The 27,290-nt window shown below is 40.2% G+C and overlaps 1 protein-coding gene across 2 annotated transcripts in view; it reads right to left on the bottom strand.

Annotated features, from left to right (window-relative positions):
- NT5DC1 (5'-nucleotidase domain containing 1) overlaps positions 1-27,290 on the bottom strand; it is a 124,796-nt gene that overhangs the window by 10,474 nt on the left and 87,032 nt on the right. For both annotated transcript variants that reach the window (XM_057413185.1, XM_057413187.1), the window contains 3 exons: positions 10,358-10,476; positions 9,524-9,682; positions 3,007-3,175 (listed from right to left, as the gene is read on the bottom strand). In XM_057413185.1, coding sequence (XP_057269168.1) covers positions 3,007-3,175; positions 9,524-9,682; positions 10,358-10,476 — 447 coding nt within the window. The remainder of the gene's footprint in view (positions 1-3,006; positions 3,176-9,523; positions 9,683-10,357; positions 10,477-27,290) is intronic.

Genomic DNA, 27,290 nt, shown 5'->3' with positions numbered 1-27,290 from the left:
AAGTAAAGATGACGACAGAAGATAGAAGAATGACTACATTCATGAGCACAGAAAGCTAATCCAGAATGGATTAGATTATTTTTCACAAAGTTGTCTTTTCCTAATTACATATACCTATTGTGTATATGCTCTGTTCTTTTATACTCTGAATGGCCAAAACTGCAACAGCAGCATTCCCTGTGAAACCCTTTTCCTACAAGGCTCTTTGCATCAGATTAGTTACATGTATAAATTCTTCCGGTGAGCTATCAGAAGGCATCTGCACCAAATTTACAACATCTTGGTGAAAGAAGAGAACGGTCTAAGATGTTTCTACTGCAACTTCTCAATCCAGATCTCCAGTTTATTTTTATTTTTTTGACATATTTCCTCTATTTAAAAAAATGGAAACAGGCATGAAGGGTTTTATTACTGAAAATGAATTTCTAATAACTCTCTCAAAAGAATTCTCCTATGAACTTTGATGACAGTGAGTTATTTTTGTAAAACACTGCTAGTATTGAAAAACATTGAATAGCTTTTGGAGTAGTTTTTTTCAATGAAAAATGTCTCTTGAGAAGTAAAACAAGCTGTTCTTTATGCACAGATATATGTTGCATCCAAACAACATGAACCAGTTTTAAAGTTAGCACAGCAGTAATTGTCTGCCTTTCACCAAATATTTCTGCAGAGTGTAAACTGCTGGGATATTGAATTGTATGTGGCACTTCCCATCACTCACATAGATGTACAAAAGCCTGGTGAGACATTGCTGATACAGAAGCCCTGGTGAGCCCATAACTCACAGGAGGCTGCAGCACACCTCTGGGGAGGCATCAGCTCATTTGGCTGGGCCAGTTTGGGCCAGGGCTGCCAGGGCTATAGCAGCTGGGAGCTGGGCTCATAGGGTCAGCATGCAGGCAGCCTGGCTGCACGTCTGGGCTTGGGGGATCTTGAGGAAAGGCCTGTGTTTTTGCAGCTTGGCAGTGGCAAGTCCTCTGCTGGTAATTAAAGTAGATAAATAGAAAAGGAAAAGCTGGAGCGCATCAAACTCACATAACCCATTTGAATCTCTTTTAGCTAGTTATTCCCAAATAGCTGCAGTTGAACTATGACTTACAACTGCAGCCAAAAACTTCAGGGCTTGGCAAAGCAGGGGCTCTCACAGCTTGCTGCGACAGGAGTCAGACAAGGTATTCCAGAGGATTCAGGCATTCCTCAACATCCATAATAATGAACATCTGCTCTTCAGTACAAACAAACAAGAAATACCACTCTCTGTAAGAAGCCAGAGATGTTTTCTTACCTTCATCTTTGAATCTGCTTTCAAGCACACAGCTGCAAGTTAAAAATGTTTTCTCCCCGGTCTTTTAGCTCTGAGGGATAGCTTTTGCAGACACCGGCCCCTGCCCCAGCACCAGTCTGATGCAGCGAGGAAGCACACACAGTGTCCTTTCTAATGGGTGAGCAGACTTTGCAGGTGCTCCAGTGCTGATGACAGGCAGCTATCTGGCTCACTGATTTACAGATAGGTCTTTCTGGTTCTCACCCCTTCATCTGTAGCTAGAAACTTGGTGGTATGTTTTGTGGTCTAGAGCCTTTGCTAACTCTGCAAACTGAGCTATGGTTGCTGGGAGCTGGCTGGGAGGCAGTTTCAGTGTGGCTGACCCATGTGTTTCCTCTAGGCCCATGCTTCCAAAGCAAGCTATAGAATGACTCTGGGAAAGGTATTGGAAGGGAATTTTACAGAAGTTACCTCTCCCTTGGCAAATGACCCTGGTATATTTGGGCTTTGTACCTTTAGGCTGAAATACAGACTGCAACATGGCAAATACCTGAAGCATAAATAAATTGTGGCATAATATGACTTTTCTGCTTTGAGATATCCTCATGGTATACATACAGGTGTGTAATACGGTTGCAAAGGATGGGTCTGTCATGTGTTGTGGTGTAGAAATAACTGCTGGGCAAATCTGAAATCCTCTCTCGGAACAACTTTTTATTCTTTGGAGTTATGCGTGAAGTAGGCAACAGATGCTGAACAGAAGGGTTGGTAAATTAAATGCTTACTGTGTTCTTCATACAGCTAAGCACCTAATTAATTTATTCCTTTAGATATGACCTACTGATAAAGTTCAATAAGGCAAAATGATTGCGGACATATAGATACAGGGTCTTCACCATCACTTTATAATCCAACGATATGTACTGCAGTTGTGAAGTTATTGCAGCATTACTGCTACAGCTATTGCTAGGAACCATCCAAAATAATGTATGGTCCCTCCAGGGCTGAAAATTAGTGGAGATCAGAAGATCAGCCATAAATGAACCTTTGATGCAGCTTTGATGGTAAGAAGGTAGAAAGCCTGAGCTGGATTCTCAGGTGAATTCTTGGAGAACAAGACACTGCTTGTGATTGCCTTGTCTTCTGAATAAGGAATATGTTTTAGGCTCCAGCTCCATCCATAATGACGCAGTTCCAAAAGCAATACGCACATTAAAAGAGAGAGAGAGAGAGAAAAGCATGGTCCTAGGCATTCTTAGCTTCATTACATTCTTGTGTTTGTTCATCTCCCTTTCAACTGTAATGGGATAAGCGAGCTGACTGAAGAAGGATAACAAGCAACACCAGAGAGAAACACATATGGACGTGTAAAAACCCCAGGTAACTTTGCATGTGTTTGTTTCCTAATGTAACTCACCATTGAAAGCAGAAACAGCAAAATACTGTGGGGAAGTCCTTAACTAGTTTAGGAACTAATCTAAATGCTGCATCCTATTTCTAACCTAGGATAAATTAAACATCTAGTGTTTGCAGAGACAAACAGTAAGTGGTCTATCAGACAATTATTAAAAGAACCACCATCAAAGTAATGAATAGCCACTGGCATTAACTGTTGTGTGAAATGAACAGAGTAGTTTTGAGTGTATTTTGGATACATGTAATCTCAAAGATAGATTTACAGTAGTACAAAATTACTATGAATACTACACATTCATCAGGAAAAAAAATGCCATCTTCCTTACCTGCTATTGCTTCAAGACTAGGGATTGCAATAGTGCTGTAAGTGCTAATACATTTACAGGACCATGTGCGAACTAAGGTTTCCTCTGCATTTTCCAGGCCTGGCAATCTGTCCATGAAGAAAGAGCCCCACTGTTTAGATACAGAGTAAGGAGCTTTCAGCTGATCCCCCTGAAAGAAAAATAAAAAAAATGTAATTAAAAAAAAATAAAATCCTTTCTCTATCCAACCACAAGCATTAGTTTAAGGAACTCCAGAATTTCTCAAATTTACTAGAAAAATGGTATTGTATCTCAGGAGCAATGTGAATTTAAAATGTTATAATTCAAACAATAACAGTCTTTTAACAATAACAATCAATTCCTCCCATAAATCCCCAAGCTCCATTTTACACAATTTATGAATTCCCTAGCACATAAAAAGCTGGCTTTAAATATTTTTCTCTTAAAATAATCTCTTTTCCCCATTTTTCTGTTTTTGATAGTGTGAACAGCCTGCTGCCTTTCTCTGCTGGAAAAGCTAGGTAGCTGCAGCACCCATCCTAGACCTCCTCCCAGGAGAAAGGAGTCTCCTGGCGCTGTATGCAGTAACTGTTAAGAACACATCATGCCACCTGTGTTGCGTTATCTGTTTCTGAGTTGAGGAATGAGTGAGAACAAAGCTGCAGGATCCATGGGGAGCCATCCAGTTGCCCAGCAAATTGTGAATAATTGATTTTTTTCATGTATATTTTCAGACAACAACATGTAGACTCATTATGTTTCAAAAAAAGCATTAAAGCAGCATTGGGAAAGCTGATATTTTTAGCAGTTCATCTTGAAACCTGCTATATATTGCCAGAAAAAGCTCCAGGAGGCCTCTACAGAAAGATGAAAAAATGGAAAACAAAACAAAATATATAGAAAATCTGTTCAAGTAATTTGTGTGCAAAGTAATTTTTCAGATGAACACAGCATAAAATAACAAATAGCCTAGCATGTGCCTCCAGATTCATGAAAAATGGGGCTTATTCAGCCTAGAGGAGAGAAGGCTCAGGGGAGACCTTAAAGCAGCTTCCAGTACCTAAAGGGGACTCACAAGAAACCTGGAGAGGGGTTTTTGTAAGAGCCAGTAGTGACAGGACAAGGGGGAATGGCTTTAAACTGAAAGAGGGGAGATTTAGATTAGATATTAGGGAGAAATTTCTCACTGTAAGGGTGGTGTTTTCACTGTGAGGGTGTGGGGCGCTGGCACAGGTTGCCCAGAGAAGCTGTGACTGCCCCATCCCTGGCAGTGTTCAAGGCCAGGTTGGACAGAGCTTGGAGCAACCTGGTCTAGTGGAAGGTGTCCCTGCCCATGGCAGGGGGTTGGAACTGGATGAGCTTTAAGGTCCCTTCCAACCCAAGCAAGTCTGTGATATGATATGATTTAACCCTTTTCTTAATAATTCTGAGAATCTGCTGGAATAATTTGTGTTTATGACAGAGGTCTGTGGCTTCTGACTGCACGAAAGGTGTTGATCCAGCTGAACAGATCACATCAGTAAACACAGAGCCATTCTTTTTGTGATTCTGAGTTAACAGTTTTTTCTCTGAGCATAGCTGGGGGTGAGGAGGAAGCGTTGATTTGGGCAAGTATAAATAGTGGTTTCTGTCTTCTGATATAAATAGGTTGGAAAAAAAAACCCTTTTGTTTCAAAACAAGCAGTTAACTTAAGAGCTGGGCTCTTTTGTGGTTTTAGTTGGGAGTTTTTTTGCTTCACACATCTTTCCCTCCCCCTCAAATGTTATCTTTCCATGCAAATCCTAGGATGCTAAGTCAGTTATAGTAAAATGTAAGTGCTATGCTGAATTGAAATCTGTTTGCCAGCTGGATCGCACAAGCAGAAAACTTGTAAGGCTACTAGAGCTGATGAATCAAAACAACAACTCCAGTACTGGCCCACAGCATTTGCACAAAAGACAGGGCCTTGTTTACTGACAAAAGAAAAAAATCTGAGCCTTCTGCTTTTTAAAATGTATGACTAATACAACAGGCAATTAACACTGCAATCTGAGGAAATCAATTCATTTTTTAAGAGCTGAATCTCAGAGTGGGAATTTCTCCCCTATTACCAAGGAGTGAGTTACATTTTGTATTTATAGCCCAAGTCCTTAGTAAAACCAAGCCCAGCTAGGTATGAGAGCTGTCGAGTCACCTGGTAGAGAACCCTTGCCATTTTGCTGCTGGCTTATCTCCACATGACTGGGATGGTTTGGTAGGCTAAACCTTGATCTCAAATCTGGAAAGAGCTGTCAAAACTTTGCCTACATCCTTAGGAAGTATTGGACATTGCCTTCCTTCTATTCCTAAGTGATGCCTAGAACAAGTCTGTATCTCATCTGCAGCCTATATAGCCTGCAGTGACCACGTACCATGAATCTATACATCTGTGAAATGAAACAAAAGTCCCCTATTAACATTGCTGGTCCTTACAAGCCTGGAAGCACACATTCAACAGTGGGGCTAGAAGCTCTGGAAGGTGCATCAGACACCCCTGTAGTCCCCAGACATGGGGCTGCACTTGCAGCATGACAGTAGATCCTGGGAAGTGCTGAGCAATCCCTCTTTCTTACGCAAAATACCCAAGCATGTGGTTTGGTTTCAGGCATACTGGTGAGACAGTAGCAGGTTAGATGTTGACTGTGTCAGCTGAGGGTACAAAGCTTCAAAGACTACATCTAGACTTTAGAGAAACAAAAGGATGGTATGAGGGTTCCCCAAGTCCCAGGGCTTTCCACTAAGTTGAACCACCTGGAATCCTTACTATCACCTTTGCTTTATGAACTGCGGACAAATAAGGCCTGTTAACAGAGCAAACAGAATCTGTTAATAGGACCCTTGGGTAACACTGGTTTGTCAGCTTACAAATGACCTTTCTAAAATACAAACAGGCAGGGAGCTGAGCTCTGACGTTTTTCTACATTTGGTAGAGAGGTGAAAGAAAGAAGGATGTAAAGGAGACTGGAGTGGAAAATCAAGCTGTTGGTATTTTTTAAAGGCATTATTTAGAGAGACATGCCATCTATGCCATCATCTTTGTACCAAGTGCAGAGCACTAGGATTACTTCACTGCATTCAGTATGACAGATGGTACTGATGGCTGTATGCTTTGTGTCAAGATAGTTAAACCATTATTGACTCTAAGTGCCAGAAAAAAAAAAAAAAAAAATCAATGCTCAAAATACGGTTTCGCTGGTATAACAGCAAGTATTTGAGGTGTTTCTGCTAGCACAACTGTGCTGGTCACAACATTCAGATGTCCCTGAATAATATATCCATGCCGGGTGTGCAAATGGGCAAGCCTGCCACCAGTCTTAACTTTTGCCCAGAACCTGCCACCCACAAGTCATAGGCAAATACAAAACATTTCAGTCTGTTCCTGAAAGTACTATCAGATTTGCGTTACAGATAAATGGGAATAAAGAGACAGAGCCAAAAGGCACAGAGTAATTAGCCTTGTCTATGGTCATGGCAAGGGAGTGTCTGAAATTTGGGGGGTTCATGGGCCCTGACCCCTCCAACGAACTAATCACTAGGCAGTACCATAAAAATTAGTTTTACTTCTAACTGAAAAAATATCTGTATCTGCCAATAAATTCTTTGATTCCTGACCCATTCATTCCTATAGCCCCAGGGTTTTTTTCCTGACTAGCTCCTCTGTAACTGTTTCCCTTGGAATCCTAGGACAAATTCCAGCTTTTCTTCAAGTTTTCATTGATGGAATTGATCACACATTTAAAGAACAGAAGGCAAAAACAAAGACTGCAGCCAAGCAAACCAACCCCCAGATCTGGGGGGAATCTTGTTTCAAAACAGTGCTTGATATTTTTCCCCCCTGCATGCTGCAATACACTTAGGAGTAATTACACAAATAGTTTTTAGTTTGCTATTCTCTTGCTCATTTGATTATGATTCATCTCCTTGAAAGAACTTCAGTAGTTACCATAATTTCAGAGTTATGTGTATCTGGTCAATATCATGCAATTAATTGAAAGGAAAAGACAAAAACTGCAATGAAAATGGAAATCACTAGCCTCCTAGTTTGTGTGTGAGGAAGTTGTTTACTTCCCGTCTCTTCATTAGTGATGAAATACCAGTTAAACAACTGAAAACAGGTTTTTGTAAATTATTTCAGAAATATGCAATTGCAAATTAGCAGTAATACTTTATTTCTTTAATAATATTTTCTAAAGATTGATAGAAAGGAGGACTGCATATTGTATTAAATTTTCAGTCCCTCTCTGCACACACAGCATGGCATAGACAATCTGCAATAGTGGTGTATTTTTTTATTGCCAGCAAATGACCAGGCTGATGAACAAGACTCAATCTAATCTGTTAGTGCCCAGTTTTCCAAAAACACCTGACATTGTACAATCCTTTGAATTGGCTTTTTTCCCTTCTTAACCAAAGGGTTAATGGGAGAAGTTGATGGGGGAAATGAAAATAAAACTTTCATAGGCTTGCAAAGGGAGTCCCTTTGAACTAGTCCTGTTAAGTTAGTGGTGTCCAATCAACTGCAGAGATATGGATGTGACCTGTTCAGACTCCAGTGAGCAGTGTGGTAATGAAATAATGCCACTGACCTGCCACGGCCCCTCTGGTTCAGGTTCCTTTAATCAACACAATTCATTTCTCCCTTGCTTGCTCGCTGTCAGTGGTAGCGGATGTAAATTGAACAGAGGTTGTGTGTGGCAGCTGCAGTGTCCCCTCAAGATACTACAATCTCTTATCAGGAATTCTACAGCAGTAGTAAAATGTCAAGCACCTGTCTAAAAGTCTCAATTTCCTGCTTGATAACTGCAGTGATAGAAAAGATGGATCTTGTGAGCAGTCAGCCAGAGGTACTGCAACAACAGAAAATCAAATCATCGTGAAGGGCTTAGAAACACATCACTCAATGACTCTTTCTTTGTACTTCTAGGAAAAGAAACATTTTCTGTCTGGCTGTTTAAAAATGTGTGCTTCGAAAGCATATATTGAACATGCTTAAGAAACAATGATTGAATAAAAACCCCCAAACCTTACAGAGATATAAGCTCTTATGCAACAATGCAGCAGTGTCCAGCCAGAGAATGAACAAATTTATGGAGAAGAATGAGTTATTTTTATAGCATTAATTAAATCAAATTATATTAACCTATGTAGCACTACTCCTCCTCTTCCTTTCCCGCCAACCCCCGTTTACTGAGAAACACGTTTTTCTCGATAGGAGACTTGACTTTGTCTTCATTTTTGTATTAACGACCCAGGAAATAACCTAAGCATTATTATATTTTCTCATTGCTGTGACTAAAGTGTCCTTGTCTGAGCTTAGTTTAGAAATCAGCATAGTAGGGAACATGTAGATGCATCTGTTAAAAAACAAGTAGAGAAATAGATGTCACATCTATATTGTTTTAGTACCACTGAAGATAACATTTTCTCTATAAAAAACAGGGGCTTTAAAAATGCTTCTTAGTTGGATTAAACCCATTTCTAGAATAAAAGCACCCCCCAAAAACCTTCCTATCAGTAAGGTAACTTTTTAATCACAAAGAGTAATTATTAATTAAAACCAAAAAGGTTAAGTGCTTTTCAAAGCAAAGTGCAAAAGGCATACGTATATCTCTCTGCAATTAGAAGAAAGTGGCCTATTTATTTAGGAACATAAGAAAAGAAGAAACACTCCAAAGGGAGAGTAAAGCTGCACTCTTATTTCCTACACAGGACACACTGGATGTACAGTGCTGCCGTGTTGGCCATCTGAATGCTGTTCTTATCTATTCTGTCCTTCGACAGCGAAGAGAATGATAAACCATAGTAACCTTCCACCTTCTGTGGGAGGATTAAAGAGCATCTGTAGTTCTAAGGCCCTGCTTCCCAGCTGTGATCAACCTGAAAATCACATTGTCTCTCTGAGGTACCTATGAGTAGCCTGTATTGGACCAGACTTTGAAACAGTCCCTCTTACCTGAGCGCAGCTGCCACCAAAATAAACAGTCTACAAGGGAAGCAGCAAATTACAAAATCTTTGTATATATAGAAATCACAAGAAAACTCTACCTCACAGACAGAGAAAGAAAGCTTTAAAACAACCTAATAAAAATTCCTTTGTGTTTACAGTTGGCTACAACATGCAGGGAAACACCTTGAACTCAGCAGAGTTCAGGCGCTGGATCTGTGACAAGCGCCATGAAATTTCTCCTTGTAGGACACAGAACAGGTTCTTGTAACTGAAAAGGAGAAACTATGGGGGTTTTGGTAGGGGAAAGCACATACAGCTCTTTTTCTGAGGTTGGTGATTTAGTTCTGGGTAGAGGCCCTGTGTCACCCATGCAATGCTGAGCTGGGACAGAGTGGCGTCCTCCTGGTGCTGCCAGGACGATGTCTGTGAGGGATGCTGATTCTGCCAGCACCCTGATAAGATAAGCAGGTTCATTCTCAGCACAGGTGGCATAAGGCTTTTTTGCAACTTTCTTTATTCTGTTCCAGGAAACATCTGCAAGGAACCCTTACCTCATATTTTCCTTTCTTCTCCAAGGGCTCAGATTCACCCTCTTCAGGCACTGCAACTTTGTCCCCTAGAAGCTCCTCTAAGATGAAGACAGTTTCCCAGTTGCTATAGTGACGAGCTGGGAAAATATCTGAGTGCATGCTGTCACCAAAATAAACAACCTACAAGGGAAGCAGCAAATTAAAAGTCCGTTGTATCTGAGGAAAACACAAGCAAACTGTATTTTACAGAGAAAGAAAAAGAGCTTCAAAACAACATAATAAAAATTCCTCTGTGTTTACAGTTGGTAATGACACACACAGATCTTAATGTCACAGCTTGGGGCTTTATCTTCAAATCTATAAGGAAAAGGCTGGCCCTCATGCTCTCCTCGCTCTCACCCTCCAGGGGCGTTGGATGGGGATGCCCGGCTGGGACTGGCACAGGGGACACCACTGAGTTTTCTGGCTGACAAAAATAGCCTGCCAAGAAGCAGTGGAAGAAACTACCAAGAAAATACAGTCCACAAGGACAACTCTGGAAACAAGGGAAAACATAGAGCATTTGTTGGTGAATGACAACTCTTCTGTGCCCACTAGGGTTTACCCACTAGGGAAAATGTGGTCCCACATTTCAGTGGGCATTTTCACTCATCCAGACCTGTAGTTTAAATAACATGATCCCAGTTTTCACTGATGTCACACAGGATAAAACATCTAGGAATTTTACATATTCTAATGATAAGAAGACTAAAATGCTACTTCCAGTTCTGGACCGCAGTCTGTTAAACAAGAGTTAAGTGTAACCAGAATGAAAATTGGTATTTTCAGGAAGTTTTACTCTCACTTATAATGTACCTTGGGATCCAACTTGCCAGTCATCTTCTTCAGTAGTTCATAAAGCTGGATAGCATTACCTTGGGAATACCAGCCGGGGTTGTCCAGTGATAGCAGAGCCTCCTGCTCCTCGTCATTCTCTGAAATCGCCAAACAAAACCGCTCACTCTTAGTGAAAGCAGTCCATACTTCTGTGTTAGTGACACATGTGAGAAGCTGCTGCACACAGCTTGGAGATCACAGTCTACTTTGACATTATACTAGCTCCACTGTACGGCTCTTGACTGATGGTTCAGTCAACGTGTTAGGTAGCTGGCAGTAGGCAGACATTTGTGAGAAAAGAAGCAGCCAAAGCTTGTCTGCAAGGGATACAGGAAAGCTGAGGAATCAGTCATAGGCTTTGCCTCTGAAACACAGCAGCAGTAAAGGCAGGAAACCCCATGGACCAGACTGATGGAGAAGACGCTACAGACGTAATGTGAAAGCATGAGATAAATCAGTCTGTAAGAGACAGCATGTACCTTTCCCCACACACAAATGACCTACCACTTTTAAACACTGGCATAAATGCAACAAAACAGACTGAGGTATGGGTATTTGCCAGCCTTAGATCAGCACAATCAATGAGCAATTCCAGTTATCATCCAGTTTTGAAGAAATAATAAGGGGACAATATTGCTGCTGATTGTGCTGTCCACACTGGCACATATCCGCACTGGTATCTGTGAATTGGAAAAATCAGCAGAATCCGAAAACTCCCTGGACATCCCCTAGCTGTGCAACAGACTTTTTTTCTAGCTGGTCCCAAAGCAGCTGGATCTGTCTTGGTGTCCGTGTAACCTTATTGTTCATTCAGATCCATGTGCTACTGCCCAATGAACTCTTTTTAGCTTCTTGCTGAAGCCAAAATACTAGACTTAGTGAACTGATAAACTACAATTTCGTCATAAATATTAATAATAATGTCTTCTGTCTACTGAAATTGTTAAACGAAAGGGTGATTTTGTTATTCAGTCTCAACCAAATGTCCTATTTTTTATGCTAGAAACAGAGGGGTAGAAGTCAATACAGTACTTTGATCTGACTTAGGTGTAACATCAGGACTTCAGATTTTCTCCTGCTTTATAGAATTTTTCAAAGTACTTTAAATCTGTTAGGAAGAAGACTAAGACAAAACAATTTTCATTTGGTTAGAGACTGCTGAAAGCTGGAATGCAAATTCTGGAGAACAGTGAAATGAAAAGAGAGCTTTATGTTTAAAGAGCACTGAAAATGTACATGATGCAGTACATTGGTTCTTGAAAGAAGGAAGAAGTGAAATGTGGGAAATAGGTATGTGGAGAGACACAATAAATAATTCTTTAGTATTACGAATCTAAGAATTTGAAGAAACACAGGATTTATTCTCACACAATACGACTCTGTTAACAGCATTTTATAAACCAGGAAAAAAACAAGGAAATTCAAAGTTGATACTAACAATTCATGTAGAACTTGTGTGGAAATGTCTTTTCCTTTGTTCTGCTTCAGAAAGTTAATGATAATAATAAGTATGATAACATCCATTAAAAAAAATCTTAAATTCAGAAATCCCAACTTCCTGACTTTTCAAATATTTTTGACCAAACAACTTTTGATGAAACAGAATTTGTCAAACTTCAGCAGATTTGTTTTATTTTCCTTGTATTGTCAGACATATTTTTAAGGCTGGCTGAACAAGTAGACACAATCTTCAAGCGATATGGACGCAGAAACACATGAAAACAACTCATTTGAGCTGCTATCAAAAGTTTCTTGTGAAGGTTTGTATAGCTATCATTGTCTCTCCATTCAGTCAATCAGGAAAACACTAGAGAAAAATGGAGCTATTATGAGAGGGATTTTCAGAATCAAACCACTGCATTTACAAATAGGAGCCTTAAGTATTACAGCAACAGCAGAAAGCTCCAGCCAAGAGCAAGACCCTATTTTGCTACTTCTATGGAAAGGCATGCGGGGCCATCCTGATGGAAAAAAATCGCTCTAATTACACGGTAGAAGATCTGCCACTCTGTGAGATCTATTACTGCCACCCTTCATCTCAACTCGATGCATCTGGAATTTAGGCTTCTAATTTACAGTTACAATCTGAACTAATTGACCAGGAACCTTCTGTAGGCAGAAGAGACCACAAACAACACTTTCTAGAGGCGCCAGCTCTCGAGAAGGAAAGGATTTAATTAAGTTAGGAAATGCTTTATAGGCAGGGAAATTTCAAAGCCTTGTTTCCTTCCCTATGCTTGGAGGCACCAAACAACACTGAGATGTCTAATTCATTACGGGAACAACTTGATTTTGGAAGGAGCTTCAGAAATCTGAGGAATCAGGAAAGGTTCTTTATAATATTTGAGTTGTAGGGTCATAGGGATAATGACTGCACTGGCAAACCTTGCCTCGAATCGTCTCATATGGCTGTGCTCACAGATCTAGGGGTGACTTGTCAGTTTTATCTCTATAACCTGAAGTTGGAGGAAATGAATGCTGTTTCAGTTGCAGTAAGTCATTAATGAGAACAGTTTCTAATCCAGTTACACTTTCTCACTGACAAAATACAGTAAGAAAATTATTCTTCAGCACTGGCTCTTAAGGCCTCTTGTAGTAGTTCTGCCATGTAAAAATTGATATGCAACAACTTAAAAATCCATTAATGGCACCACTGGCTCGGGCTTTGTATTGTATCTATCAGATAGCAGCTATGTGACAGTGCTGAAGAAATCTGCAAATTTCCTGCAAAAATGCTGCATAAATATGATTATGATAGTTCCTAACATAATTTAGATATTCCAAGCCTAACATTGGCTAAACTCAGACAAGAGGAAAACTGCTGCTGACCTTCCTTCACTTTGCTGTTATTGATTCGTAAAAGTTCATTCAAAGGTCAGAAATACTATAAATACTCCTTCAGCAGGAAGCAACACATACATAGGCGGGGATGCTAATGCTTCAGGTCTTACAAGCTGGGAGGAAAAGGAGACATCCTGACAATTTCAAACAGACTGGATAACCCAAAAGAATTTCTCAGATGATTTAGATAGAGCAATTTGCTTCCTTCTGAAGTCTAATATATCACTCCAACCCGAATTCCTGGCTGCAGCCTGCAAACGTGCCACAACATGAAATGTAAAGGTAACAAGCAAGTAAAATTAAAATAATTAAATCTAGAAAATTATTCTGTTAAAACACTCACCCAAACCTCAACAGCGATCCAGAGCAGTTTTCCTAAGGGGAAGTTACTGTTCCTTTTTAAAAACAAGAAAAACTTGCCTTGTGCTGGGACAGTGGTAATATTGCTGGAATGGCAGTTTGCATGTGCTGTGTCTGACAGCTTGGGAAATGTTTTCTGATTCAGAAATGTACTCACATTACCATTAGCAGATAGGATTTTGTAGATAAACCGATTCACTACCAAGACTCACTATCTTTTTTCTTGTGAGAATCTTCTTGACTGCCTTTAAATTTGCTTTGCGGGTTTATAACATGGGCTGAGGAACATCTGTTTTCGTTCTGAATGAATATGCAAAAAATAATAGTGAAGCTCATTCCCATTTAAATGATAACTGATGATAATTTACTTTGGCACGGAGTTGCTCCTCGTGAAAGACTCTGCACATGCTTACTGCTGTCTACTTTGCTATCCATTTATGGATTATACCCACTGACATGGAAACCTGAACACATGCAGGGCTGAGTCTTTGTCCACACTGAATCCTCAGCTCAGGGTCTGTACCTGGATCTCTATCCCTAACCTGGCTGGCATTTATACTGTTAAGCCCCACCTCATGGGACAGGGCTCTTTTTTGGGAAGCCTGAGGTTAAGAGAGAAGCTAAGAAATGAGGGTGAATTTACCCTTTAACAGTTATTCAGCCACTTATTCACCCAGTTTCTGGTTATTCATCCAGGTTAACTGTCATCAGCTCACCACCCTGAAGACACCACCCTGTGCTGCTCCTCTGGTTGGGTGCATTATGGTGTTGGTTACTAGTCAGGTGAGGACCCACAAGTAACTCACCCAAGGACACCTCAGAGACTGCAGTATGAAAGCAACTCTAATGCCCGGAGGCCATGCCAGCTGAAGATGTGCTAGATTTAACTGCAGTGTATGTACAGCTCCCCAGTAGCCCCTTCTGCCTTCAGATCTCTCTCTTGCCAGCTTTTTACTTGTTTCCACACAAATGTAGTTAGACAAGCTATTAGAGTTGCTTCTATTTTTTTTGTTCCTTTGAACTGTGCATCAGAATAAAAACGTGGTGACTCTGTCACTGCTTGTGCCTGTACCTGCTCCCTCTTCCCACCTATGGGCAGCTCTTGTGGGCTCTCACCCATAGAGGCACTTAGCACAGATAAGGCATATGCATTTAGATCACTGAAGCCCTGGTTACCACCTCAGGGGCTATTGTAAAACAAGTACGTTTTATGATCCACAACTATCATACACCACTCTGCAATTTAAAATAATGTCATTTCAGGCCCTGAGGGCATCGATGGAAAAGCTGGGCTATATTCCAGCTTGGCTTGCAAGCACAGTCTGATTCTAGATGGCATTTCAAGCTTCCTTGAGAAACACAAACTCTCTTTCCCAGAAGGGGACTAGGGACAGAAAAGCTCATCATTTTAGAACTGAGGCAAGTAAAATCCTTCTGGTGGTTTCCTCCTATTGTAAAGGTAATGAGACAGGATGACATAAGCTGTAGAGTTTCTATGTGGGCATGCTCTCCATGAAGAAAGCAAGTACTTACAAGCTTGCTGGAGGTAAAACTTCATACCCCCTAGGCACCATTCTGTAGGGAAGCACCCAAAATTCCTGTGTATAGACTGACCACTTTTGCTGGGTGGTTTCCAGATATTACTGTGTGTTTCATCGTCCCTGAGTTACTTCTGTGCCCTGGAAACAGCTGTGAGATCCATCTGCCCGACATGTGCACCAGTGCTTGCCAGCCTCCTGTCTGACTGGACAATTGCAGGGAAGCGTTAAGGAACAAATTATTCCCTCAGCATGTGTGCTGAAATAAAAGGTTAAGGCTTCTCAAAGGGAGTAGTGATTTTTTTGCTATCTCCCATACATATCTACCCTCGAATACGTAATAGACATTTTCATGAATTTTTACATGAAAACTAATTATACAGACGAGTTATGAGAAAGCTCCATTCTTTTTTTCCTGACTAATCACACAACCTCAAATCCCTAGTTCAATTTTATTGATTAATTGTGTCTGAAGTTCCAGCTCTCCAAATACTGGCTGCCTCTGAAGGGGTAGTTTTACGTGAACCTTTAAAGACAAACTTATGATTCAAGATTCCACCTTCCCTGGCACTCCTTCATATATGTACTAAATTGCGAGTATTTTTATAGGTTATTAATAATACTTAGCAATTAAATAATAAAAAGTAATAAAAATATTTTTTTAATTAGAATATGATGACGTTAAATAGTTAAGGACCATTCTCTATTAGAAAATATGAAACTGCCACTTACGCTTTAAAATCAGAGATGACAGAAAATCAAACATACCGGAAAAGAATAAAATATCAAAACTATCACAGTGGGTGGTCTCAATTCAGGAGCAAATAAGACTTTTTTTTCCCCCTGATATGTTCTCTGCTTTATATTGTTTCCCTTTGCTTAAGATAATGTTCAAGGAGCACTGAAAGACAGGTCAGGACCTAACATTGATTTTAGCTTCAGAGATTCTCCCCATGGAGACATATTTCTGTTAATGTATCACCAATGAGACCAATGGGGATTTTGCAATTTTACTGCAACGAGGAAGAATCTTGGATGCTTTTATTATATTCTCCAACATTTTGTATTATTCTCTGAATTTTGTATTATTACTATCCCTTCTATGACATAAACCCAACCCTTAAAAAATTTGGGTGGTGCAGTGTACTCTTGTGCACATTAAAGTCCATCACAGAAAGCCTTTAATAGGAAGTGCTTAAGAAATAGGAGTTGGGCTGGTGAGCAATTAGGTGGCACTACAAGTTACAGCTAAACAGGAGAAAGAGGAGAACATAAACTAGGAAACCTCCCCAGACCATGGGTGTGGTGGAGTTGGGGCCAGCTGTGGAGCAGCATGGCTACGCTGCAGCCAGATCCTTGACTGAGTGCCTTGCCAAGAGATGTAGAGGATGACAAGGATGTCCTTAGAAGGGTGCTCCTCCTTGGGGATGCAGCAGGGAAAAAGCCTCCTAGTACAGCTAGCTTGGGGGATTGTGGTCAGCTGCATGGGGGGAAGATGCTGCACCCATGGTTTGGTCTGGATTAGCACGGCTTTTGGGATGGGGAGTTGCCAGTTCTGCCACTGATTTCCTATCTGACTTCAGGCGTTTTGTATAGAAAGAGAAGTGCTAAAGCTCCCATATATCTCAAGTCCTCCTATCAGTGTAAGCACATTAAGGTTCATGAATTATTTTGGTGGTAACAGTAGTCATTTAAGTGGTTTAAGGGTGAAAAGTGGCATGAAGATGAGAGACACAGAACTGCATTTATGTAGATTGGATAAAAGAACAGATAACTGCACTGTGATGTTGCTCAGGCCTTGAATGTGGAGATGAGAGACAAGAAAACTCCTGAGAGCCAGAAGAACTAAGAAATGTTTTCATCTTTCCACTGATTTGTGCCTCTTCTGTCCCTCTGCAGCTCCTGTTGATGTGGGGTGTGCTCACCAACCTCCTTGTTGAAACAACCTGTGGCGGATAGGGAACAGAAGGGAAGGACAAGGCACATGCCTGTGACAGAAGACAAAGAGGTGATGGCAAGTTCAGTCTTGAGGTCTGGGGACAATTTCATGGCCCTGTGGGCCACAGTTACGGATGAATTCAAAGGAGGGACAAAGAACATGACAGGGTTAGAACAGATGCTTTTTAATGTCTGCTATGGGGTCAGGCATGTCAGGGAACATCATAATGAAAAAAACAAGAAACCCTGTTCATATTGGGTCTATTGAGATATCGTGGAACTTCATATTTAATAAACAAAACTAAAAACATTAGAAAATAAATGTTCTAACAAAGAGGAAAAGCTTTTATATGTGAAACAGTCACTGTAAATCTCAGAACAATGTAACTGGAGACAGCACGGAAAAATGGAAACTATTCCTTTCTGGAAAAGTATGTTTAGTTACTCTTTGATGGTAAGACTGACATGAAAGATTTGCAGTAATGAGGTTTTTTTAAGAAATGATCCCTGTGACACTTCTGTAATACTTTTCCAGTTCCTTATCTGTGCATTTCTTGTGGTTTGCAAAACCACTTAGTGTCTGTATGAAATGCACTTTACCTTGTTTCTCAGAACCAGAGCATTGTGCCAGATCTCCATATGCAAGAATTTCACAGATAAAATCTCCTGATACTATTATTCCAGAAAAAAAAAATCATCTTGGAAGGCTCAGCCTTAGTCTGGTGGTATCACATAGACAGCTGGGATTTGTGGACAGTAATACTACATAAAGTGGTTGTCACAGCAGATAAGAATCAGGTTAGAATGAATATGTTTACTAATGGAAAGAATAAAGTCCTGGGGTTGCTAACTCTACCTAGAAAAACATGCAACATACATATTGAAGTTTAAGACACCTGGAGACCTAGGTGAATAGTAAAGACACACTGAAGAACAAAGAGAGTAATGAAGACGATGATACATCACTTTTACCTTTTCCTGAACTTTCAGCTTGCAAGAAATAATTCCTTCTGAACATCAGCTGCAGAGGACTTGCTACTCATCTAAGCAATGCAGTGTCCCACGATCACTTGCCATCCAAGAAATGTCTGGTTTTGTGCTCTCTGAACTTTTATTTCCCTGTATTGGCTGGGAGAGGCAGAGCTGCCCCGAAGCAGGTATTTAAAAATTGGTAAACTGAGGCAGGGATGCACTGTTATATCAAGGTGAACCAGATCTCAGCCCAGGCTTTGGTCATGATTCCTCCTCGTGTTCTCAGGTCATTTCTAGTGCTTCCTACCCATCTTCTTTTACTGCTTGCTTCCAATAGCAAATCTGATGCCCGCAGTACAAAAATCAACATGTGCTTTCTGCGAAAAGCAATCCTACAGACCAACCTTAATAAAAACTTGACATTTTGAAAGAACACACAAGAGAACTCTAAAGCTCCTTAATGAAAACCAGCACATACAGATTCATGGAAACTATTCTGAAGGGAAGCTTTCTGCAGTGGTTGCCAGCTCTCATTCTGCCAGGAATGTACCATACTTTACTTTTGCTCTGCTATAAACTGCCTCAAACCCAATTTCCAGATTAATTACAAATCAAATCACAAGGTAACTCTTCATGAAGTTCTCTGTCTGATCATCTACTTATTTTTGAATCCTACAGAAGAAAACAGCTGAACAGAGAACAGAGATGAATACCACCCCCCCCCCCCCCAACTTCTGTCATGTATTGCTTACATGCATGTGATCTATGCCAAAGAATGTTTTGTACTTGCAAAATCATACTGGTAAGTGTCCCCCATGACACAGGCAATCCTTCTTTCTTCCAGAAATTCTTTGTGGACTTTGACGGTTGTTTAAGAACTATAATGTGAAGTTACTTTTCACAGGTTTGCACTGAATCTTAGTGGAGCAGTAGAGTTTATGAACTTGTATTGACCCACCCCACAGGCAGCCAGACCATAGGAGCAGACTTGCACAGATCACATCTTTCTACTCTGCAAGTAGCCTGGTTCCATTTAGTTGCTAAAATACTGTTCTGTAGGAACATTTGAGATGTCCTAAGGTCATCCAGCACCTTACTCCAATCTGGGAAAGCATGGGTCTTCCATAGGACCTATGCCAGTTCTGCAAGACCTGTGTTTGGGTTCCTTGGGGTTTTTGATTAGCACTGGAGACCTATGATTAGGCAATGAGTGCACCATGGCTGGGACTCAGATGCAGAAACATAATGTAAAGGCTCTACAATAGGAAGCACAGCAGCACTTGAGTCAGTGGGGCCAATGTATTCTGTACAGCACAGGCACTGCAATTTGGGCACCTGCCCTCCACTTAACCATGTTGGCCATCTCCTCATTGCCTGCAATAGGAATCGGCTGAGGAATACCAAATGACAGATAGCCAGAGTAGTTTCTATACACTATGGTTTCTGTGGCACTTGTTTCAAAATAGACCTCTGTGATTTTTGACATATGACATCACCCTTACAATGTAGTTATGAGTCAATTTTTGCTTAAGGGAGAGGCTTGCAACTCAATGCAAACAAATTAGCTCCTGAAAACTATCCACTTCTCTGATACAGGTCTGGCAAGAAGAGTAGCCAGGTTTTGAACTAAGCTGCAAAGGGTGTAACATTCTACTTCATAAACAGCAGTAGAGTCTGGTAATGATCTGCATGAGTTAATAAACTTTCCAGTGGGACCTTTATTATTCCATGAACAAAATAAAATGTATCTGTTTAAGCTTCTTGTATTAAAAATGCACAGAACAGATCAAAAGGAAATATGCATTTTCTTAATGCCAAAATAGCTTCTGACTTGCACATGGCTTTGTTTTCCTTGTGTTCCTTTAAGTTTGTATTTCCAATTCAGCTCTTCCCTCCCAGTCATGGGCAGACACTCTTATGTGTGCTGGGAAATAGAATGAAGGTGGAAAGAAATGTTTCATATAACATATAAAATTAAAAAAAAAAACAAAACAACCAAACCTTTTAGTCTAGAATTCTGGATATTGAGTTACCTGTATAAATAATTGCTGGACATTCTTCAGGTATTATACTAGTCTGAGCTCCCACATATCCAATGTAGAAGAGCCACAAACTCCTTGATCATTAAGGATACCTCTTAATGATCGCTTTAATAAATTAAATTTCGCTCACATGTCCTTCAGACACAATTGCTTAGCCAACCCTTCCAGTCCTTTCAGCATTTCAGTGGAGGAATAAACATGAGAACTGTAGGTAGTCTTTCAGAGTGGGTGCTGCTAATGCTGCAACGAGAGTTAGTGTTGCAAGTCTTCATCATGTATGGAAGACGTGTATTTGCTTTTGTCTTCCTCACAGAATTGGGTCTTCACTTTCAGTGCAAAATCTTCTGTAAATCCCAAGTCTTTTTCAGCATCACACACTGTTATCACACTATAAATGTGACCTATGTTGAATGCTGACTGCTTTGCTTCTAAATCTTGCATAAAGTTTGGCTGCCCTTTCTCAGAGACTATGGAGGAAAAAATCATCTCTTCTTAATAATCTTTTCATGTGTTGGAGGAGAATTCCCTTAAGTCAGACTAGTCTGTTTGCTGAACAGTTTTGTCTGGAATACAAAGTGGTAATTTAGGCATTTTGGCTTTGGTTTTGAAAACACAGACTAGGACATGGCAATTCACATTCTGTGGGGACTTACTACAGAGAGACGACTGGGTGGACAGGCCCTTAGCAGCTCATTCTGCTGTAAAAACAAGCTGCTTTTTTTTGATGAATCTGGCTTCCTAAGTGTGGGAGCTGTAGTGCCTTATCTCTCTGGTACTGCAGGCACAATCTATATCAGACTGCATTCCAGTTCCATTCTCTGCTAATATCCTGAAATAAAAGAAAATAAAATAGTAACACCAGAAGGGGATCACAAAACTATGACTGAGGACTTTCTATACATCTTGATTTTTAATGGCCTCCCAATGTGTTTAAATGCAATTATATATAGCTACTATATGTAATTCACTTTGCAATTTAGTTACTGAATGTTGTTAAAACAACTGTTACTTTTAAATCCTGATGTCACCTCATTGGGAAGCATATTTAAAACATCACCATGACTTAGAGATTTTGCAACCTTTTTTACAGAAACAGGTTAGCTGATAAACTTCCAAGTGCGCAAGCCTGGAAAACTTGGGATAATTCACCGTATTAAGAAGGCATTTGACATGCTTCTCTATGAAGGAAGTTTCTTCCATTAAAATAAAACATAAGCATGACCTGATTTAAGAAATCATTGGTATGGAACTGTCTTCCAAAACAAACAGCAGCTCTAGCTTATCTCTTTCAATGACTTGAAAAAAAAATTGAATAATTACAGAATAATTTGAAAAATTTCAGTATAGAACGCGTCGAGTTCATAGGTCCAATTCCTTGAACATATAAAGGATATATCAGTGAACCATAAAAAGTAAATCCAGTGGAATTAATTGCGATTATGTTATCTTTATTTCCCCATTTTGATAAACCTTTGGAAAGGGCTAATAGGATTTCCACAGTCAAGACTCCCATGAAGTCTTTATGTAAGCTTAATTTACAGTTCTTCACTGCTTCTGGATTAGGACATTAGAAATCTTAGCTAAATATATAGATTTGCCAAAGAAATGATTATGGGCAGGTCATTAAATCTCTTGGTCCCTTGGCTTTAACAGAAAAGCCAATGCTTCTGTTTTTCTGCCACTTGTTTATCTGGCCTGCCTCTGGGCTCCTTGAAGATAGAGACTGACCCTTATCATGTGCTTGCACAATACCTTACAGAATTGGGGTTTGTGTTTTATCCAGGCCTTGAAAATAATGTGATATAATCAATAACTAGGATTTCGCAGTTAGTTAGTTGCTGTAACTCCTTTTGAAAATGAAAATCCACTTTCCATGCAGTACTTGGAGTACTTGGCAATTATGCTAAACATGTTTTCCAGTTTTAACAAAAGGGATATTGTTGATATCATGCTTTTGAAGCAGCAGCTTTAGCTTTATTTGAACTAGCTTTCTGTAATATTCTTATCAGCTTTATGCCAAACATGGTATTTAATATCAAAGGTAATCAGCTGAAGCAACCCCTGCTGTCTTTATGCAGAAGCACATTGCAGTTTTTCACTGTTTTGATTTTTGGATGAATAACTTCTTATTCCTTTTATCCTCTGAGGTACTTTGAACACTATGCAAACATATAAAGAAGTTGGCTTGACACACTAATTTTCTTTTTAAAGAAGGATGTGCATTGGAGAATAGATCCCCAGTTCAGCATTCATCTTGATACTCAGAAACAAAGAGGGTGCCAGAGTTCAAAGACTATTTTTTTTTTCCCTCTCTTTTTTTTTTAATAAGCAAGGAGCTGTTTATGAACAACAGTGGAAATGATGAGGCCTGTTTTCCTATGAAATTGTGTCTTGCAATTGGATTCACTGAAGATCAAACAGGGGGCAAAGTCTCATGGATGCTCTTCCAGTAGCTGGGTCATTTGTGGCCAGACTTTCCTGGATGAATATTCCAATATCTAATCAGAGGTAAGATTACACTGCAGCCTTTCTCTGAGTTGGCAGTGACAGATTCATTTTTTCCTCTCCAGCCTGTTGAGGCCCTAATATCTCTGAGAATACTAGGCCACACTCAAATGTGGCTGAAGTTGCCTTACCGATCAAGGTTTTCAGTAGGGGATGGGCAGAAATTCCTACTTACACATTGCACATGATTGCATATGCCTTCATGTTTAGGAAAACAGACTAAATGTTAAAGAATTAGCTTGTGTCCTGGTAGCTCCTCTGGCTAATATGCTGGAGGCATAAGACAAAGGAGCTCAAAAGGCAGCACCCAACCCAATTTCCAGCGGATGGCTTGACTGATAACCAGGTACCTCCCATGCCAGTTAGGAAGGGCCATCAGTTGAAATCCAGCACTTGGCCTGTGCTTCAGGTTTACAGTGAATTGCTGTGGTCGGGCCAGCACCGTGCCCTCCCAATAGAAACAGAAACGGAGGTTGCCCACTCAACCTCTAGGTTCTGATGTGCTGTAAAATGCCTGAAACCCATCATTGACAAGAATGTGTATAAACAACACAATGACAAGCTGGCTTCACAGCACTTCTGAAGCAAATACCAGTAAAGCCCATTCAAATAAACCCAGAACAAACCAAAACTGCTCCATTCCTCTTCCTAGGGGAAAGCAGTGCCTTCCCTGCCAAGAAGGATGTACTGTGATGGAAAGTTGTTCTTTGGCTACCACACAGTCTACTACAGGGTGGCTATTTTCAGAAATTATACCAGTTTAGCTATGGCAGTGTATGTACCATCAGTGCAAACTGCAGAGTGGCCTCTTGTGTCACGTTAACAAAAGGGTTATAAATGATACACTATCAACTAGTAATAAAATGTACTTCCTCAATTTCTAATTCATTTCCTCTGCAACAGAACAAAAATGTTTAAACCGCTTGTTTTTATGAGGCAATGACCATCCAATATGGTAGGCAACTACTTTGAAAACTATCAGAAAAGAAAGAAGTTTTATGCTAACATTTTTCTATCATCTGTTAAAAATGTATTGTGCCTGCTCTGCAAAAGGATACGGATATGCCCTGGCCCGACTTTATTTTGCTATTGCATCTGTTTTAAATGTTTTCACATAAACCAACTTACTGAAGATGTAAAAAACAAAATCCAGACTGTTATTACAAACTAAAACTATGTTTAGCAAACATGAAATAAAATTTAACTGTTAGAAAAGAAGTCCTTAACTACAATCTCCCATCTTACCTATCCCATGATTTAATTACAAATGCTGATGACCAATAGAAAATAATTCCCAAATTGTTGGTTTCAAACTACACAAAGGTACTATCTAGCAAACTTTAAAAGAATTGGTAAATCCATTTGATTCCAATGTAACACACGCTGATTTTTAAAATGTTTGTCTATAGCACATAAATAATATTGGGAAGCCATAAGTTCCTGAGACAGATGTTTACACTGTCAGAAAAAAATCTGTTGAGTGGCTGGTATCTGTGCGAAGGTGGTCCATGAAGTGGAATAGTTTTAGACTACGATCATTTAAACAAAGGATGGGAGGTGAAACAGTCAGCCAAGAAGCCTGACACTGTAGATTTTTTGAAACACTCTCTGAGCTTCTTTGGGGGATGATTTTTCCTTATGAAAACAAACCCTGCTACACGAGATTAAATTTCTTTGTATCTGTGTCCTACTGTCAGCCCTACTGGCCTACCCTAGACTGCTTTTCAGAAAATGGAATCAGGCATTGACCATGCTGCCAAAGATGGTGTCAGCTGCAGGAATCATCTTTAAAAGGCACTTGCATAATCCTTACGGGTTTTCATAGTAAGAAATAGAAAATACTCGGGTTCTATTACTGCATATGAAGGTCTTTCTATTTCATCATCCATAACAATTAGTTGCTTAAAAAGAAACTCCTCTTTATCCAGAAATGATGGATAAAATGAAAATCTCTGGTTGAGATAAAAGTAGGGAACTATTTCTCACTGGTGGCTTGGCTATAGACCCGATACTTTATACCTTAAATCAGCGGACCTCCTATTGCCACCTATGTACAGAACCTGTTTCTGATTTTAAACAGTTCGGAGACTTTCATCTTAACATCATGATCTCATGAGGTACAAAAAGATCTAGTTTTGAAAACTAGAGTACAAAATGTGATTATTAGTTATAAGTGCTTTTTCTTCTTGAACAGTGCCAATACGCTATGAAGAATTGCTAAACAAGAGTTCATTGAAAAGAACTGCACTGCTTTCACAGACTATATGGCATTGTGGGATGTTATAACAATGTAAAAGCAGTCATTTCAGGAGACATATGGGAATCTATTATAGACTTTATTCCTCTTCAATAATGCAGTCTGCAGCCAGTGAAACCTTTACATGCCACTGTGTCACAAGGTCTCAGCAAATACACATTATTACTTTGACCGGCATTGCAGAATATTTCCAGACAGGCTGATATGAAGAGGCACTATCTCCAGAAAAATGGCAATAAACACAGCTGCATTAAATAAAGGGACAACCTGAGTCACTTGGGGAGTAGGTTACACTGGTGTCATTTGTGGATGGTGGTGTTTTTCTGCTCATGACTTCTGAGAAGTGGGAGAAGAGGTTCCTTATAGGCTTCCCTGCAGAAGGCTTCCTGAGCCCAGAGAGGCTCTGGGAGAGCAGCAACGCCATTCCTTGCTGCAGATCTGGGAGCGCCAATCCGAGCAGCACATGGGTAAATCAGTTTAAGGTCTCTGACACATTAGACTCATTTCAGAAGTCGTCCTTGAGGCAACCCTTTTGAGATTCAGAAAACCCTGTCAGAGTGAAATCCCTCTCTTCTGTGCTTTTATATGCGCTGCTCTGCTTTTAGTCTGCTTCCTCCTATGGTCTCCTTTCCCATCACCTGGCTCCCCCAAATCCTTCTAAGTCATCTTTGGCTCACACATGTGCTCTTATGCACCTCTGCATTTAGGTCAGGAGATTTTCCTTTCCCCTGTCTCCTCTGGATGCACCAGGGATCCATGTGAAACACTGGAAGAAGAAAGTCCTGTTTAATCCCAGCAATGACCTGTGGCTGGAGGAGTTCAGCACAGATCTAATCTGCGGAAAATATGACAGTCTATGCAGACTGAGGACCACACTAATACATTTGTGTAAGGATTCACTGGTGCAGCAAAAGACCAGGTTCCTATTGGGAGAGTGAGCTCTCCACCAAATAACAAGTCCCTACATGAAAACACCAACAACTGTGCTATGAAGAGCTACAGGCTAAATCTAAAACTGTTTTAAGATTTAAATCTATACTTAAATATAGAATCATAGAATAGTTAGGGTTGGAAAAGACCTTAAGATCATCAAGTTCCAACACCCCTGTCATGGGCAGGGACACCTCACACTAAACCATGCCACCCAAATCTCTGTCCAACCTGGCCTTGAACACCACCAGGGATGGAACATTCACAACCTCTCTGGCACACCCATTCCAGTGCCTCACCACCCTCACAGTAAAGAACTTCTTCCTTATATCCAATCTAAACTTCCCCTGTTTAAGTTTGAACCCGTTACCCCTTGTCCTGTCACTACAGTCCCTAATGAAGAGTCCCTCCCCAGCACCCTTATAGGCCCCCTTCAGATACTGGAAGGCTGCTAGGAGGTCTCCATGCAGCCTTCTCTTCTCCAGGCTGAACAGCCCCAACTTTCTCATCCTGTCTTCATACGGGAGGTGCTCCAGTCCCCTGATCATCCTCGTGGCCCTTCTCTGGACTTGTTCCAACAGTTCCATGTCCTTTTTATGTTGAGGACACCAGAACTGCACACAATACTCCAAGTGAGGTCTCATGAGAGCAGAGTAGAGGGCAGGATCACCTCCTTCGACCTGCTGGTCGCGCTCCGTATCAGATATGAATATCTGATACCAATTACAAAGCAATTATAGCAACTGAGCTATATTGCGGATTCAGTTCAGCGTGTTTTCGTTGAAGATTTAATCACAATTTTCTAGAGATGGTATTTAACTCAATTTAACTCTATTGAGTTAATGCAAAACTATATAAATGGTATATTCCCTTCTAATGGTGCAATATCTGTTTCAACACTTCCACATTTTTAATAGATATTCTACAGTTTTACTAAAGGTCTTATAAAATTTACTGGGTAGTATTTTGGTATTATTCTGGCAGTAAAGAAAGAAGTCTCAAATAAAAGGAATGACTTAAAAAGAAGTTTTATGGCTCACACGTTTAACTTCCAGGAAAATGAAGGCACTCCCTTCCTGATCCCACTCCTCAGGCCTAAAAAGCCTCAGAATATAAATGTATAAAAATAGTTATATAGGAACAGCCCTGAGTCTCCACCCAGTTCTGCATCCCATCTCTGGCAACAGTCAAGCCCAGATGTTGCAGAAGACAGCAGAAGAAAACTTAAATAGCAGACATGGGATCACATCCTTCTTCTGAAGTCTTGCAGCCCCTAATAATCAAAGACAGTCTGCACTCTGGAAGTATGTAATTTTACATCTCGTCCCATTATTTTATTTTCTAATTGGCTTATAGCGTTGTTCTGTATTTTTAGAAGGCTAGAGAAGAATGCCTGAAAGAGGAAAAAAGCTTCTGCAGTGAGTTGTTAAAGTGACAGTTTCTGTTCCTAGACAATTGAGAAAAAATGGGAGGACTGAGCTTCCTAAATTGAGGGCTACATCATGTAGCAAAGGCACCATAAATTGGAG

This window comes from Pezoporus wallicus, unplaced genomic scaffold (assembly GCF_028554395.1).
Source record: "Pezoporus wallicus isolate ANWC-B61680 ecotype Strahan unplaced genomic scaffold, APGP_CSIRO_Pwel_v1 contig_7505, whole genome shotgun sequence".
NCBI classification, from domain to species: Eukaryota; Metazoa; Chordata; class Aves; order Psittaciformes; family Psittacidae; genus Pezoporus; species Pezoporus wallicus.
Note: the sequence above shows the minus strand (reverse complement) of the source record. Positions and strands in the feature narration are given on the sequence as shown.